At 34.8% G+C, this 16,915-nt stretch overlaps 1 protein-coding gene across 3 annotated transcripts in view; it reads right to left on the reverse strand.

The window, feature by feature from the left end:
• Nucleotides 1-16,915, reverse strand: part of LOC135840531 (vascular endothelial growth factor receptor 1-like) — a 36,274-nt gene that overhangs the window by 7,284 nt on the left and 12,075 nt on the right. For 2 of the 3 annotated variants that reach the window (XM_065357128.1, XM_065357127.1), the window contains 3 exons: nucleotides 1,933-2,099; nucleotides 1,630-1,798; nucleotides 1,412-1,535 (listed from right to left, as the gene is read on the reverse strand). In XM_065357128.1, coding sequence (XP_065213200.1) covers nucleotides 1,412-1,535; nucleotides 1,630-1,798; nucleotides 1,933-2,099 — 460 coding nt within the window. Of the gene's footprint in view, nucleotides 1-1,411; nucleotides 1,536-1,629; nucleotides 1,799-1,932; nucleotides 2,100-2,553; nucleotides 2,687-2,817; nucleotides 2,946-3,033; nucleotides 3,197-3,328; nucleotides 3,422-3,513; nucleotides 3,621-3,931; nucleotides 4,023-7,523; nucleotides 7,964-16,915 lie in introns of those variants that run through there. The other variant, XM_065357129.1, reaches the window with a different exon arrangement.

The following is a 16,915-nucleotide window of genomic DNA, read 5'->3' on the forward strand; positions in this document are numbered from 1 at the left end:
GGATTTCAAGTCGTTTTGGAGCCTCCAGTGACTTTTTGTTAATTACTGGAGCCTCCAGTAGATTTTGAAAACTCGAAATTTCGAAAAATTTCATTAAATGGAGATGGAAAGCCGAAATTTATTCTGAGAACTAATTTCAATACGTTACGAAGTCAAATGCTGGTGGGTTTAAAGTCGTTTTGGAGCCTCCAAAATCTGCTGCAGGCTTCCATGAGGGTAGAGTAAAATTGGATGTCATATTCGTGTTCGGAGGGTTTGATTCATATGAAAACGACACCAACATTGTGAAAATAGCTCAATTCTTGATATGGTAAAAATTGAGGCGGGGGCAGGGGCACTGGAGGGGTGTGGTTGAGGGTAGCATTAAATTGGACGTCATATTCGTGTTCGGGGTGTTTGATTCATATGAGAACGACACCAATATTATTATATAGCTCAATTTTTAATATAATAGTAAAAATTGAGGTGGTGGCAGAGGCACTGGAGGGGTGTGGTTGAGGGTAGCATTAAATTGGACGTCATATTCGTGTTGAGGGGGTTCGATTCATATGGAAACGACACCTATTTACCAAAAACAATAATTTACACCAGAATTCATTTTTACCCCCTCTGTTAGTTTTTTCAATTTTTGACCACGACCCTCCAAAAAATTTTTTTGAAAAAAATATATGTTTTGTAGGGGTTGAAAACACATTTAAAAATGCTATTCCCATTTTTGTGCAGAATCATGATCATTGCTAAAACGGACAAATAAAGCTAAAAAACGTCATTTTGGGGGGTTAATATGGGGGAGGAGGTGAAAATTTTTGTGGGGATACCTCTTATGAATGTTTACAACATACCAAAAAATCGAAAAAATCGGTTCACATGGGGCTGAGAAAAAAATTTCTATTGTAATTTCATAAAAGGGGGGTTTCTCAAAAACGAGGGGCGGGGTCTGGGGGTCTGAAACTTTCGTGACGGAAGGTGCTCAAGGGTACCCACCTTCCATGTAAATATCAACCCTGAAGCTCTCGGGGGCGAATTCGCCATACTTATCCACCTATACCTTTTTGATTTTTTTATAATTTTTGGCCTACAAATGATTTTTAAAAATTCGCCAAAGATCGAAAAAAGGCACTTTGGCACTTTGAATTTCGGCTGATGATAAATTTGGCATGTTCTTTCGATATTATAGCTTTGCCCAGTTCAAGAAATTTTGTGCGAGTCCTATGTTGGAAAGCGAATTTTGTTATTAGGACCAACTTATTTCTTCCCGGAAAGTGTGTTTTATAAAATGCTCCTTTTAGAGAAAAGTTGTTCCAGTGGATCGCTGGGAGGGGTTGCAATTATTCTTATTGTGATATGTCGGACTATCAATCATGATAATTAACATTATGTATAGGTAATTGTAAATCATTGCGAATCTTACCAGATAATTTTGTGTTGGGGAGAAGATTGTATGGTGGCCTTAAATTCGGCGGATTTCCCTGCTAATCCAGTCACTACACGAGATTCTTCTGGCGCTGTGATGTTTAAGAAAACTTCACGTGGATCTGAAAAAAAAAAACAAAATATTGCTTACAACTGCATAACATGTCTTCTACCTAGTGCATAATTATTAGGTACAAACATCGTGATCATACTAACCTGCGAGACTTAATAAATGCGTGCGAACTTTGGTTTTGAAATTTCCATCATTTACTATGCAACTGTAATTTCCTTCATCGTATTCTGACAAATTTGGTATGCTAAGAATTCTAAAATACGTGTCGAATTTTTTGTGCGTTATTTCCGAGATGCTTCCTATACTTATCTTCTGGACGTATGAAAACATCGTGAAACAATGAAAAATTGTAAATTCGTTACCACTAATTTATACGCAGGTATATTTACGTGAATTTAAAGAAAAAAGTAGACTATATTTACAAACTGTATAATAAGTGTATTTACCTTTGACACATTTCGAGGAAATTGCCATTCCAGCGAATTTATTCCTACATCTGAGGAAGCAATTACCGAACAGTTCAACACGACGGTTTGATTTTCGAATACTGCAGCATGATTGGAATGAGAAGCGTTTACTTCAATGTAAGGATCAGAGGAATCATTTTGTGGAGCTGTAAAAAAATATCGATTATTTTCTCGATTCTAAAAGTAGGAAACTACATATTTCGAGTTGTTCGCATCTGATTTGAACAAGAATGCGAGTTTTATTGAACGATTGAGGGGCCCAATAATGAAAAATCAGATCTATTGTACTTCCTAAAGATTCATTTTGGGTAAAAAAATATTTTTTTAAAATGAAATTGAAGCCCCCATAATCATAATTTCAGCTGCTCAAATTTATTTTTGACGAATTTTCGCAAATCCAAAAATTTTAATTTTTTTACATTAATATACATATGCACAGACGTTCTTATTTTTTCTATGAAAATATTGCCAAGTAGTTTTGAGGCTAATCGGTTACAATCAAGTATGAGATATTGTCGTCCATTCTCCGAACACCTTGTAGTCTCTGTACCTACATGAATATCGTGTACCTATTTAAAAATTATATAACTTATAACTTACGGTGCATCAGTAGTGTGAATACATGTTGCAATCCAGTTTTGGAATCTGAGCAAGAAAAATACGTGTAACGATCGATAATTGGATAAGTAGAAATCACGTATCCGATTTTTGGATCATATTTTTCGATCGGTTCCTAAAAAATATTTCGTTTTAATTAATTCATTTATGTGGTGATTTCAAATGCATGGAGCGAGATTATCTACTGTAGAAACTGCTTGAGATAGCAAAATTAATTTCTTTCACTTCAGTAGATCTTGTACTTACCACATCTATATAATTTCTCGTCAATGAAACACTGATATTCGGCGAAGATGGTTTACAGGGTATTACAGCTGTTTCAAACATATAAGCATGCGTTACAGTATCGCTTGGATCAATTACCTTATTTTCATCTGGAAAATGTAACGTTGATTGATAGGTATATAAGAGAAAATATCAAAAATTAGTTACTAAATTTTCAGATTAAGAATTGTTTTGTACCATAAACATATACGTATGTATGAGCAACGTTACTAGCATTTTTTTCTTCCTGACAAATGTAATATCCTGTTTCTAAATGTAAGCCTGGATTAATGGTAAGTGTATTGAAATAAGTGCCATTCTCCGTCCAGGAATTGATTGTTTTGTTTTCGTATTCGGTGATCTGGGTGGTGGAAAAAAAATGAAAAATCAAATTATTGAAAAATATTAAAGCTATAGGTAAGGTACCTAAATACGTTTTAAAAAAAGAATCGAAATAAAAATGTAAATTCAAAATCTACTCAAATCTGCTAACCTCGTCTTCATAATTATAAAACTCTGATCTGTACTTTATCACTATTTTCTCCGAGGAAAACCAAGTAACACTTCCGTACCTCCTACCTAATTCCTATATCAAGAAAAAAATGTACAAATATCATAATAAAACGTTAATTGAGACTTGAAAGTCATTTAATCAGACAAAGTACATATCAGACTTACCCCTCTTTGATAGGACCATATCATTGGCTTGTTATTCGAACAGTTCAACGACAAAGTTTCATTTTTTCCAATGACTAACTCGGTAACATTGGGGAAAATTATCACACCTGCAAGATGAAATATTGCAAATAAATGTAATAATGAGTATATGTGACGCGGCATACGAAAAGGTTACCCCGACCAAAAAATGGATTTTTTTTTCATTTGCTATTTTTATGTAAAATTGACAGTAGAACACTTTAAACGCATTTTTATCGAAAACTACTTTTTTGATTTTTTTGCTTGGGGTAACCTTTTCGTATGCCGCGTCACATATGCCTATGTATACCTAATGCAGCTTTCAGCCAATTTCTCCATAAATATCAAAAATATCTACACTTTTGTTGAACCATGAAAATTAAGCAAATCAGCAACATACCAGAAATGCAATAAGCAAATTGCAAAAATGCCAACACAAAAAGTGGCGTTAGCAATTTGTTGGCCATATTGTTAAAATTCACTCGTGCATCCTGAAATTACATAAAACGACTAAAATCAAATTTAATGAAGTCAAATATGACTACAAATACTTAGGATAGGTATGCGGATTGGTATACAATATTATATTGCTTTTTGGCACCAGTTAATAGTCATTAGCTTTCTTTTTCATCTCTTTTGTTAGTAGGTCATGAATAGGGTAGGTACATTTGCTTCTAATTGTTTTCTTATGATAAAAACTAAAATGTCTGCATAAATCTAATGACCTTTGATTATCGCTTGTTTGTAATCGAGGAATAACAAACAGGATGGTCGTTTCGATTGGCTAAAGCTGATGCATTCTTCTTAGCGATTTGAAGAATCGTAAAAATTATGATTTCTTACCAATGGCATTTTTCAACGATAAAAATATTTTTAATGTCACAATAATGCCATAAAATTGATGAGAAATCGTTCAACGAGAGTCGAGAGTACTTGTGTCTTGAAAATGCTGAAACCAAAATTTTGAAAATTGAAAAAAACTCCTAATTTTGCGAATTATCAACTGCAAACACCCCTTTGTAGCCGGGGGCGCATAAGGATCACCTGCACCCCCTGTCGATCCTCCGGGGCAAGTTTTTTTTAAAAGCAGGAGTTCTAAGGAACATTTCTAGCCCTTGTTCTAAAAAATATGGCCCTACTTACAAAATGGCGGCCATTTTGATTGACAGGTCAGCCGAACCAAATGCGAAAGTGCCTTTTTTGATTTTTGGTGAATTTTTGAAAATCAAATTTAGGCCAAAAATAAGGGAAAAAATCAAAATTTTACCAAATTGACCAAGAAAGCTGAAATTTGGGATGTACCATATTTTCGACATGCCAAATCGATTGGAAACTGTTTCCACCCGTTTTGCCCAGTTCTGGAGCGTCCAGCAGATTTTTGAAACTCGAAATTCCCACAAAATTTCATCAAACGCAGATGGAAAGTCGAAATTTACTCTGCAAACTAATTTTAATACGCTACGAAGTCAACTGCAGGTGGATTTCAAGTCGTTTTGGAGCCTCCGGTGACTTTATGAAAATTACTGGAGCCTCCAGTAGATTTTTGAAACTTGAAATTTCTCTAAAATGTCATCAAACGGGGATAGAAAGCCGAAATTTACTCCTCACTCCAAGTTTGACACCCTCTGAATACGACGTCAGGTGGGTTCAAGTAATTTCGGGGCCTCCAGCGACTTTTTAAAAATTACTGGAGTCTCCGCCAGATTTTTGAAATTTGGGATTCCCACAACATTTTATGAAATGGAGTTGGAAAGCTGAAATTTACTCTGAAAACTGATTTCAATACGCTACGAAGCCAACTGTAGGTGGATTTTAAGTCGTTTTGGAGCCACCAGCGACTTCTTGAAAATTACTGGAATCTCCAGTAGTTTTTTGAAACTTGAAATTTCCTAAAATTACATCAAATGGAGATGAAGAGCCGAAATTCATTTTGCGAACTAATTTTAATACGTTACGAAGTCGACTGCTGGTGGATTTCAAGTCGTTTTGAAGCCTCCAGCGACTTTTTGAAAGGTTGTATGGCATTTCTTGGAAAATTTAAATTTAAAAAGTAGCTAGAAGCTTCAAAACCATTTGAAACCACTATGTAGTCGACTTCATGACGTATTGGAATTAGTTTGCGAAGTAAATTTCAGTTTGCTAACTCCATTTCATAAAATTTGTGGGAATTTCAAGTTTCAAAAATCTGGCGGAGATCTCCAGTAATTTTCAAATAGTCGCTGGAGGCTCCAAAACGACTTGAAATCCACCTGCAGTCGACTTCCTAGCGTATTGAAATTAATTCGCAGAATGAATTTCGGCTTTCCATCTCCATTTTGATGAAATGTTGGGAAATTTCGAGTTTCAAAAATCTGCTGGAGGCTCCGGAACTGCTCAAAACAGTTTGAAACAGTTTCCAATCGATTTGTCGTGTCAAAAATAGGGTATATATGCAAAATTTCAGCTTTCTTGGTCAATTTGGTAAAATTTTGATTTTTTCCCTCATTTTTGGCTTAAATTTGATTTTTAAAAATTCACCAAAAATCGAAAAAGGCACTATAGCACTTGAAATTTTGACAGGTGATGAATTTTTTCCTGATCTTTCGATCTACCTATGTACGGTTTAACAAATTTCGTGCAAGTCCTATGTTGGATCGCAAAATCTGCGATTTCGGCTGACCTGTTAATCAAAATGGCCGCCGTTTTGTTAGTAGGGCCACCTTTTTTTTGAAGACAAGGGCTAGAAATGTTCCTCAAATATTTTAGGTGTCATAAAAATGCAAAATATTATGAAATTGTATTAAATACAAATTATTTCTCATGCACGTGTATTTCTGAAAGATTTCATAGGAAGTTGATACCTTTGATGTATTTTTCTCAATTTTCAATAATTTTTTCACCATTTATTGTACATTTTTTGCGGAATTTTTCTCGACCTCTGCAATATTACCTAATATAATTTTATTACAGATTTTCGACTGTTTTTTGGTACCCAATTGATGAATTTTTGCATTATTTCGGGCAAATTTTGTGACGTTTCGTCAACGTTTTACCTAAAATCAAGAATCGCCATAAAATTCCTGATTTCAAACTGTTGAAGCAAGATCAACTTATGATTCAGATTTCATTGCTCAAATGCACGCACATCACAAAGAATCTGTCGAGACGTACTAGATTCTTGGATTTAAAAAAAATAATTCTTATCGAGGAAAAAATTATAAAAGTGGTACACATAGGTATTTTCCCTTCACATTTTTAGTTAATGCCTGGGTCGAAGTTCAAACATCACAGCAGCCAGTCGATATTTATGTTCCTTCTGTTCTATTTCTTCATCAATAAGGTACAGCTATCTGAGAGAAAAACTGATAATAATTGGGTACTTTGCCAAAAAATCAAACAGAAGTACTGAAATTATCGATAGGCTATTAAGTATCAGATCTTAAGACTCGAGAAAACTATTTATTTAAACACTTGATAGCAAATGAAAATGACTAGAGATACCTTAATGATTACAATTCTCTGTGGAGTAATGATAAATCATTCATTTTTATCGCTATTCCAATAACTAACTCGTGGATATGTAAATAATGCAAATATGGAGTAAGCAGAAGCAATCATTCAAATACTTGAATCTTGAATTTTATTTTCCCAAAGTGTTAACTAGAAAGGAATATTTCAAAATTTATAACTTTTTTTTTGGATGAAAAAATAGCTAAAAATCAATTCAGACCATGCTCTCTTCAAAAATCGACAACATCTCGATTGTTTTTTCACAATAACGTAATTCCTTTGAAATATTTCACATTACCTATGTCATTTTCCGACTTCCGATCCAGACTCGTGAGTTCAATTCGGAACCTTGTTTTTGAACCATTTAACCCAGATGGACCAATACTTGCGTAAGTAAAGGAAATTTAACCCTTTTGAAAGCATTTCTGAGTAAGTATATTTTGAACGAAATCTCCGAAGAAAACCCCCGATACCAAAAATATATGCATATTATCAAAACTTACCACAACAGTAGCTCTGCGCAGAAGATGAAGGATGGGTCGCCAATTCGAATGGGTCTGAACTAAAAATCAACCGCTTTCGCCAAAGTTCGTTATTGGAAAAATATCCGAAATGTTCTAAATCACTTCCTCCTCAAAAATTCACCGTAGAAAAAATTACCGAAAACCATTAAAAAAAATTACCGAAACGTTCTGAACCCTCGACTTTCAAACGAATTAATATTGCCTCTGGAGTTCTTTTTGCACCGATAGTCATCACTTGTACTGACTGAAGACCATAGTACTCAAATTGAATCAGCACCAAAGGCGAAAAAAAAATAGAGGAAATGCCTTTTATCTTAAACCATCGACAAGACAAGGGTGATAACAAGAGATCCCACTTACTGTACGTGAGATGAACAACGAACAATAAGCACATATATGTTTCTCATCCCACAAACGTACAGATCTAGGTGACTGGTACAAAGTACATACAAAAAGGCAGATGGTGGAAAGAAAGATGTGCAAAGTTGATAAGAGTTAGTCCTGTTCATGAGGCGATAAGATACTTAATGACTTTTTCCCTCCCTCTTTAAGTATGTAGTTTTTTGGATCGTGGGAGAAAATAAATTTCTCAAGTAAAAATTATCGAAATATTTGAAAAAAAATGTTTCTTTACTCCACGAAATACAAAATTTTGAGAGCTTTTGCCCTAAATTTGATTGGGTCTTTCTGCTTATGTTTTTTAAAACTGAAATTTCTACAAAAAATCAGTCAAATTTTCAAGTCAAAAAATCGAGTTCTTCCCATAAAAAAAAACATCGTTCTCTCAATCTCAACTATCAGAATGAAAATTTTCAAAAGATTTTGCCCTCGCTATTTCTGGCTCAATTTGTTTGATGGTTATAAAATTTTGTATAAGTCATAATAGGCTATGAATGTAACCTAATTACCCACACAGATGTATCCAATTTTTAGTCATAATAAAGGGATTAAATATCCGACTTTTTTTTGAATTTGAAGCACATTTTTGGCTCGGGCCTGTTCGTTTTTTTTTTTTTTTTTTTTTTAATCAAACTTTCTAAAAATCTATTATTTATTCGAATTCAAGAAAATAGATAAATAAACTCCTCACATAGAATTTTTTTTTACAATTCTGAGAGCATTTGCCCTCACTTTCTTTGGGTCTTTTTGCTTTCGCTTTTTAAAACTGAAATTTCTATAATGAATCATTTAAATTTTGAAATTTTCAAGCCAAAAAGATGAAATTCTTCCCATAACAAAAACATTGTTCTTTCCATTATCAAAATTAAAATTTCCAAATTCCATCTTCATATATGCATGAGATGAGGGCAAGATTAACATTTTACCTACATCAAGGCAACTTGACAATTTTTAATTCAAAATTCCCTGGTAGTGGAGGCAAATTAGCATCATATGTATTTCAAAAATAAAAACATTTTTGGCCACCCAAGCTTTTATGATGAAAAATTGTCAAGGGTGGTCCCCTAAATAATCCCTGAGAATTACCACCCCACAGACCCCTTGCTAATTTTTTTATGGGGGGTTGAACCCCCCCCCCCAAAAACGGGTTTTTTGCAGTTTTATCCTCGGGGGTTGACTTTACGTCAAAAATAGCTTTTTTTTTGAGTTCTACGTCAAATTCCCGATCTAGTGACATATCAACTGTCCTCCTACCTCCAAGGGGGCTGGGGCTAGAAGCATTCAAAAAAGGGGGGTTCCTGAAAAATACATAAAGGTTATAGGCGCCTAAGAGGGGTGAAATGGGCCCCGAGAGTATTCGGGTTGATACTAGCATGAAAGGTAGGTACCATTGAGAAACTACCGCGTGAAAAATTTCAGATCCACACCACCTCCCCTTTTTGGGGGACCCCCCTTTTCTGAAATTTCAATATCACTTTTCTCAGCCCCATTTCAACCGATTTTGAAAATTTTTCAGGATGTTACGTATATCCTTAGTAAGTATCCCCACAAAAATTTTCAGCCTCCTCCCCTCATATTTACCCCTCAAAATACCGTTTTTCAACTTATTTGATGCTTTTTAACAATAGTAAAAATTGAGGGGGCTAAGTGCTCTGGAGAGAACTAGGTGAGTGTAGCAAAAATTTTGACGTCATATTCGTGCTCAGCGGTATCGAATCGTAAGAAAACGACACCCTACTCATTAATACTCAGTTATTTTCCCCCAAATTCCCATTTTACCCCCCACTCTCCCTAAGACACATTTTTACACCATTTTGAGGGGTAAATATGAGGGGAGGAGGCTGAAAATTTTTATGGGGATACTTACTAAGGATATACGTAACATCCTGAAAAATTTTCAAAATCGGTTAAAATGGGGCTGAGAAAAGTGATATTGAAATTTCAGAAAAGGGGGGTCCCCCAAAAAGGGGAGGTGGTGTGGATCTGAAATTTTTCACGCGGTAGTTTCTCAATGGTATCTACCTTCCATGCTAGTATCAACCCGAACATTCTCGGGGCCCATTTCACCCCTCTTAGGCGCCTATAACCTTTATGTATTTTTCAGGAACCCCCCTTTTTTGAATGCTTCTAGCCCCAGCCCCCTTGGAGGTAGGAGGACAGTTGATATGTCACTAGATCGGGAATTTGACGTAGAACTCAAAAATAAAGCTATTTTTGACGTAAAGTCAACCCCCGAGGATAAAACTGCAAAAAACCCATTGGGGCGGGGGTTCAACCCCCCATAAAAAATTAGCAAGGGGTCTGTGGGGTGGTAATTCTCAGGGATTATTCAGGGGACCACCCTTGACAATTTTTCATCATAAAAGCTTGGGTGGCCAAAAATGTTTTTATTTTTTCTTATTTTCCTCCACTATGGATTTAAATTAATTTTACACTGGACATTCAAATAAATGAAACCATTCTGGATGTATTTATCAAAAGTTTTGTATGTTGTATATTTAAACTGATTTTATGCAAGGTGTAAAAATTTTAATGACAATCAAAAAAAAAATCTAACCACCGGTACATGGGTACTTATCAAATTTCATGTTTTGAAACTGATTTTTATGCAAGGAGTAAAAATTCCAAATTGACTGTGGTAAGTGAAAAAAAAATTGGAGTTGAAGAGATATGATTGGCCAATGAGTTCACCCATACTTTTCGAATTTCTTCAGGAATAGATCCACTTTCGATCTCCTATTCTCAAAGTAGCTATGTTAAAAATTGAAGCTTTGATGATTTTTTAAAATGCTTAGCAAATCGAAAATATTCGGCAGCGAAATGAAAGCTCAAAGATATTTGTGACGTCATCAAAACTTCGACGCTTAATTACAGCTTTTTAAGGTCTCTAATCGCGAAAAAAATGTCAGTACAGCCATCTGCGCATCACGCTGAACATTTAAAGTATTTTTTCAAAATTTTCCGTCCAGCCATTTTGCAGTGATGGCGTTACAAAGAAAACACCACTTCAAATTATATATATATTTACATATTTCTAAGCAATTTTATAAAATGATGTACATAGACGCATTAGTATTCTTATAGAATAAACCATAGTATACAGTCCACAAAGTTATCATTATTTTCAGATGGACTTGTGTCTTTGAATATACTTGCAAAGCTCCGTTTTTCATTATTGACTGGATAATATGAGGTGCTTCTGGGTCTTTAATTGAAAGAGAAAAAAATTCAGAAATCGAATGTTTAAATTGATTGGTATAATTGAGAATAAGTATTCGATCATCTTACCTATGATAGTTAAATTTACCGAACCACTATCAGTGCGAAGGCTGCGAACGAAGTAGTTACCACTGCGAGGGCGACTCAAATTAGTTTTGCAAAGATATATTCCGTCATGATTTTTTTGCACGTTATTGATGACTAGGTTTGATACGTATGAAAAGTTGGTTGCGTAGTTTTGAATCTGAAATTCTGCGTAACATTCGTATTAGAATAGCATAATATTATAAGTACCTGTATGAACCTTCATAAGATGAGTAAATTGAGAGGGGTAAAGATTCGACCCCTAGGGTTTTTTCTCCTACCTTTTTGCAAATGTTTCAATAGAAATTCTGCTAATTTTGAAAAATTAGATGATTGTCATTCCATTAACCTATTGTCACTTTATTTTTTTTTGTTTCAGGTGAGTTCAAAGTTTTGTTTGAAAAATAAGAATACATGATTGATGAGCCAAGTGAGTCAATTTTTCATAGCATTCAAAGTACAAATATTTATGAATTATTAATATCTTTCACACGCATACTGAGTCATGAAACAAAACAAGAAGAAATCAAAATATGGTGTACCAGAGATAGACCTCCCTTAATAGATGTTTAATTCCATTTTTCAAAGTTATTTTTTGAATATGTATGCGACCATCATGCTTTCAGTCTTCCGATTTTGAATGAAATTTGCAGATTAAAAAAAAAATGAGTCAATTCGTACTCAGTATGCTAAAAAATTTGATGTCGAATTTTGATTTTTGAAAGAGATTAATTGAAAATGATAGCAATTTATCCAGAAATTGGAAAACAATCAACATTTCACACCACATTTTTGCAATTTTTGTATCTTAAAAAAAAATGGAATTTTTGAAGACTGAATTCGACAAAGTATAAAAAATCTATCCTGTAAAGTCCCAAGAAAAATAATACCCGAAAAATAAATTGTCAAAATTTTGTTATCATAATTCAAAATTTGGATTCGAAATCGAAAAAACTACAAAAACAGCCCATTGCAACTCGAAATTTGGGCCCTTTAATTTCAAAATTTTTTAGGCTTTGTACGTTTAAATTGTCATGACGCTATAGACGCTAATCAAAACATTTTTTCCTATCTAGGGCTGAAAAGTACTACTTTTCCAACCTCGCGAGAATCGCTCGGATGTAAAAATAAGTACTTTCCACCCTCGTTCAGGAAAAATTACTTCACTAAACTCGGAGAAAAAGTGATTTTGAACTCGTGTGAGTTGTTCCCCTCACTTCGTTGGGGTCACAAACCTCACCCTCGTCAAAAATCACTTTTTCGGCCCTCGTTGTGTAATATACTATTTCGCGAAAAACTCACACTTTCATTTTGGAACATCGTCTCCCCTCCAAATCAGGCGTTAAGAAGGTCCCAACTGCGTAAGTCCTACTTCATATTCATTCGGTGGGGGGGGGGTCGACTTATTCGATAAAGAAATGTTTTTTCTCCATTCCTATTTTGTATTTCAATAACGTATCTATCATAAAAGTGAGTGCATTACCTGCTGATGGATTAATCCTCCGAGTATTTTTTGTGGAATTTTTTGCATAGTACACCCATTCGAAAGTATTGTAAAAGTAATGTTTGGGTACCGCGCAAATAATTTCTACGTCGTCTCCTACGGTAATTGGCGCTGAATGGTTTTTAATTATTACAGCTGTGGAATTGTCATAATCTGCAGGAACACAACGATAAACATAATATGAATGTTTAATATCTTTTAATTTTGATAAACTAAGCCTACCTACACAATTAGATGCAGATTTTTTGAAAAATCTTCTTTTCTTTGCGAAATAAATAAATCTTCTGGTAAATTTTACCTGCGACCAAAAATTCAAACAACGCGTCGGAATCTCCTAAAGAATTATTCGCTTGGCATCGTATAATCGCACTTTGATTTGACTTGAAGTAAAGCGTAGATATCGTTTTATGTGCTTCTATGGTTTGTTCTTCGTGCATAGAAAGCTGTCAGAAAATAATACAGAAACATAAATACATAATATCACCCTGAAAAACTCTTCAAGTTTGAATTTTTCATCTTACCGGTATCTTTTTAAAAGTGCCTACAGGTTTGCTGCTGCAATAGTCGTGGCAAATTCTGACTGACCATTCAATTTGTGGTGGAGGGAATCCGGTGATCAAGCATTTGAATTCGTAAATCGTGTTCACCTTGAATAACTTAAATCCTCTGTCGTACCAGTCAACCCCTTTTAGGATAACTTGTGGTTTATCTGATATGGATAAGTAAATTTTTTCATCAATTAGTATGGTTCAAGTGAAAGGTTACAACGTGCATGTTGAATAAGGATGGATCGCTCCCAAAAAAAAAGTCGGTGGATTTTACCAAATTCAGCAGAGACCTTTATTGTGAGTTGAAAGTCTCTGCTGACATTGAATTTGGTCAAAATCCGCCGATATCACATTTTGTTTCGCGATTCACCCCAATGTTACTTATCGATAGGTACAATAAAACAAACCTTCAACAATCAAACGAAAATTGATTGTTTTGTTGAGCTTTTTATTTGCAACATCCAAACGATAGATTCCAGCATTTTCGAATGTCAATCCGGAAATTTTTAATTTTATGGCATGTCCTTTTTCAGTGCCCTCGTAGCGGCTAGAATTCATATCTATCGTATTGCCTTGAGGATCATACCTGAGAAAAAAGTGATAACAACACAAAGAAAAGATGCATCTATATAATTGTTTGAGATAACTTAATTACTGCCATTCATTAGGGTATAATAAGCTAAAATCTATTCAAAAATACGTTCTAACTACAGTATCTGGAGGGATAACTTTTTTCTAAAAGGGGACATACCTACTAGGAAGATATCACAGCAAACTTCCGAAAAAAATTGGCCCTTCTAACAAAATGGCGGACATTTTGATTGACAGGTCAGCCGAAATCGCAGACTTTGCGAACTCCAACATAGGACTTGCACGAAATGTTTTAAACCGTACATAGGTAGATCGACAGATCAGGCAAAAATTTATCACCTGTCAAAATTTCAAGTGCCAAAGTGCCTTTTTCGATTTTTGGTGAATTTTTGAAAATCAAATTTATAGGCCAAAAATAAGGGAAAAAATCAAAATTTTACCAAATTGACCGAGAAAGTTGAAATTTGGGATTTACCCTATTTTCGACATGCCGAATCGATTGGAAACTGTTTCAAACCGTTTTGAGCAGTTCTGGAGCCTCCAGCATATTTTTGAAACTCGAAATTTTCCAAAATTTCATCAAATGGAGTTGGAAAGTCGAAATTCATTCTGAAAACTAATGTCAATACGCTAAGAAGTCGACTGCAGGCGGATTTCAAGTCGTTTTGGAGGTTCCAGTGACTTTTCGAAAATTACTGGAGTCTCCAGCAGATTTTTGAAACTTGAAATTCCCACAGTATTTTGTCAAATGCAGTTAGCTAGCTGAAATTCATTCTGAAAACTAATGTCAATACGCTAAGAAGTCGACTGCAGGCGGATTTCAAGTCGTTTTGGAGGTTCCAGTGACTTTTCGAAAATTACTGGAGTCTCCAGCAGATTTTTGAAACTTGAAATTCCCACAGTATTTTGTCAAATGCAGTTAGCTAGCTGAAATTTACTTCGCAAACTAATTTCAATACGATATGAAGTCGACTGCATGGTGGTTTCAAGTGGGTTTGAAGCTTCCAGCTACTTTTTGGAAATTTCAATTTTCCAAAAAATGCCATACAACCTTTCAAAAAGTCGCTGGAGGCTCCAAAACGACTTTAAACCCACCAGCAATCGACTTCTTAGCGTATTGAAATTAATTTTCAGAACAAATTTCGGCTTTCCATCTCCATTTTAATGAAATTTTGGAAAATTTCGAGTTTCAAAAATCTGCTGGAGGCTCCAGAACTGCTCAAAACGATTTGAAACAGTTTCCAATCGATTCGGCATGTCGAAAATAGGATATATCCTAAATTTCAGCTTTCTCGGTCAATTTGGTAAAATTTTGATTTTTCCCCTCATCTTTGGCCTAAAGGAGGAGTATCGATAAGGCCATTTTTTGGCCCCATACAGTTATCGACTGAACCACTCTTGAATTGTTGTAATAAATTCCCCAAATACGGATCCGTGCTTAGTTGACCCAAAATGACCATTTTTTGAGCTCCAGGGGTCCCCAAAGTTGCGAATAAAAAAATAATTTTTGGAACCACTGAGTATTATTTTCAAAAACTTTTTCAACGTAAAATATCTGTTTGAACCCGCCAAACATTATACGAGGCAATTTTTCCATTTTCGACCCTCGGGGGCAGAAATTGGGGGGGTTTTAATATTTGAAAAATTTTGGAACCACCATTTTGAACCTACCCCTTTGAACCCCGCTAAAAAGCGTTTTACAGTTTATTATTAGTATCTGGAAAACCTCCATCCTACTTAATTTTGCGCTGGTACTCAAAAATCCAAATTTCCAATTTTTTGTAATTTGGATTTTTTGGGAACCCCTGGATAGCTGGAAACCTGTGATTTGCGCGAAACGTAACGTTTTGAGGCATATATTCAATTACCTAGGTGAAAAAGTTTAATTAAGCTCCCTGTATATTTGTAATTTTGAACCCTTTTCTTAGAGCCCCCCACTTTGGGCACCCCTGAAAAAGGCGATTATGCATATTTTTTCAAATAAAATGAAGAATTCACATTTGGAACACACCAGCAAGAGCTCGATAATTTTTCACTAGATTTTACTAGTAATTTTCAAAATTGAGCTATTTTGGGTCAAATTCTGAGATTTTACTCTTCGAAAAAACGTTAAAATCACGTTTTCATGATTTCAACAAAGTAAAATCTCAGAATTTGGCCCAAAATAGCTCAATTTTGAAAATTACTGGTAAAATCTAGTGAAAAATTATCCAGCTCTTGCTAGTGCGTTTCAAATGTAAATTCTTCAATTCATTTGAAAAAATATGCATATTTGCCTTTTTCAGGGGTGCCCAAAGTGGGGGGCTCTGAAAAAAAGTGTTCAAAATTACAAATATACAGGGAGCTTAATTAAACTTTTTCATCCAGGTTATTGAATATATACTTCAAAACGTTACGTTTGGCGCAAATTACAGGTTTCTAGTTTTCCAGGGGTTCCCAAAATATCGAAATTACGAAAAATTGGAAAATTGGATTTTTGAGTACCAGCGAAAATTTTTATTGAGCTCAAAATTTGGTAGGATGGAGGTCTTTAAGATACTAATAAACTTTGAAAAGCTTTTTAGCGGGGTTCGAAGGGATAGGTCCAAAATGGTGATTCCAAAAATTTTCAAAAATTTGAAACCCTCCCATTTCTGCCCCCAAGGGGCGAAAATAAAAAAATCTCCTCGCATAACGTTTATGGAGTTCAAACAGACATTTTATGCTAAAAAAGTTTTTGAAAATAATACTCAGTGGTTCCTAAAATTATTTTTATTTACAACTTTGGGGACCCCTGGAGCCCAAAAAATGGTCATTTTAGGACCAACTTTCTTCCCGGAAAGTTTGCTTTAAAATCTTCCTTAGAATGCTCCTTTTAGAGAAAAGTTGCTCCAGTTGGTCGGTGGGAGGGGGTGCAACTATTCTTATTGTCATACGTCGTCGGGCTATGAATCATGATAATTAACATTATGTAGGTAATTGTTAATCATCGCGAATCTTACCAGATAATTTTGTGTTTGGGAGAAGATCGTATAGTGGCTATAAAT

Source organism: Planococcus citri, chromosome 3 (genome assembly GCF_950023065.1).
Source record: "Planococcus citri chromosome 3, ihPlaCitr1.1, whole genome shotgun sequence".
Classification (NCBI taxonomy): domain Eukaryota; kingdom Metazoa; phylum Arthropoda; class Insecta; order Hemiptera; family Pseudococcidae; genus Planococcus; species Planococcus citri.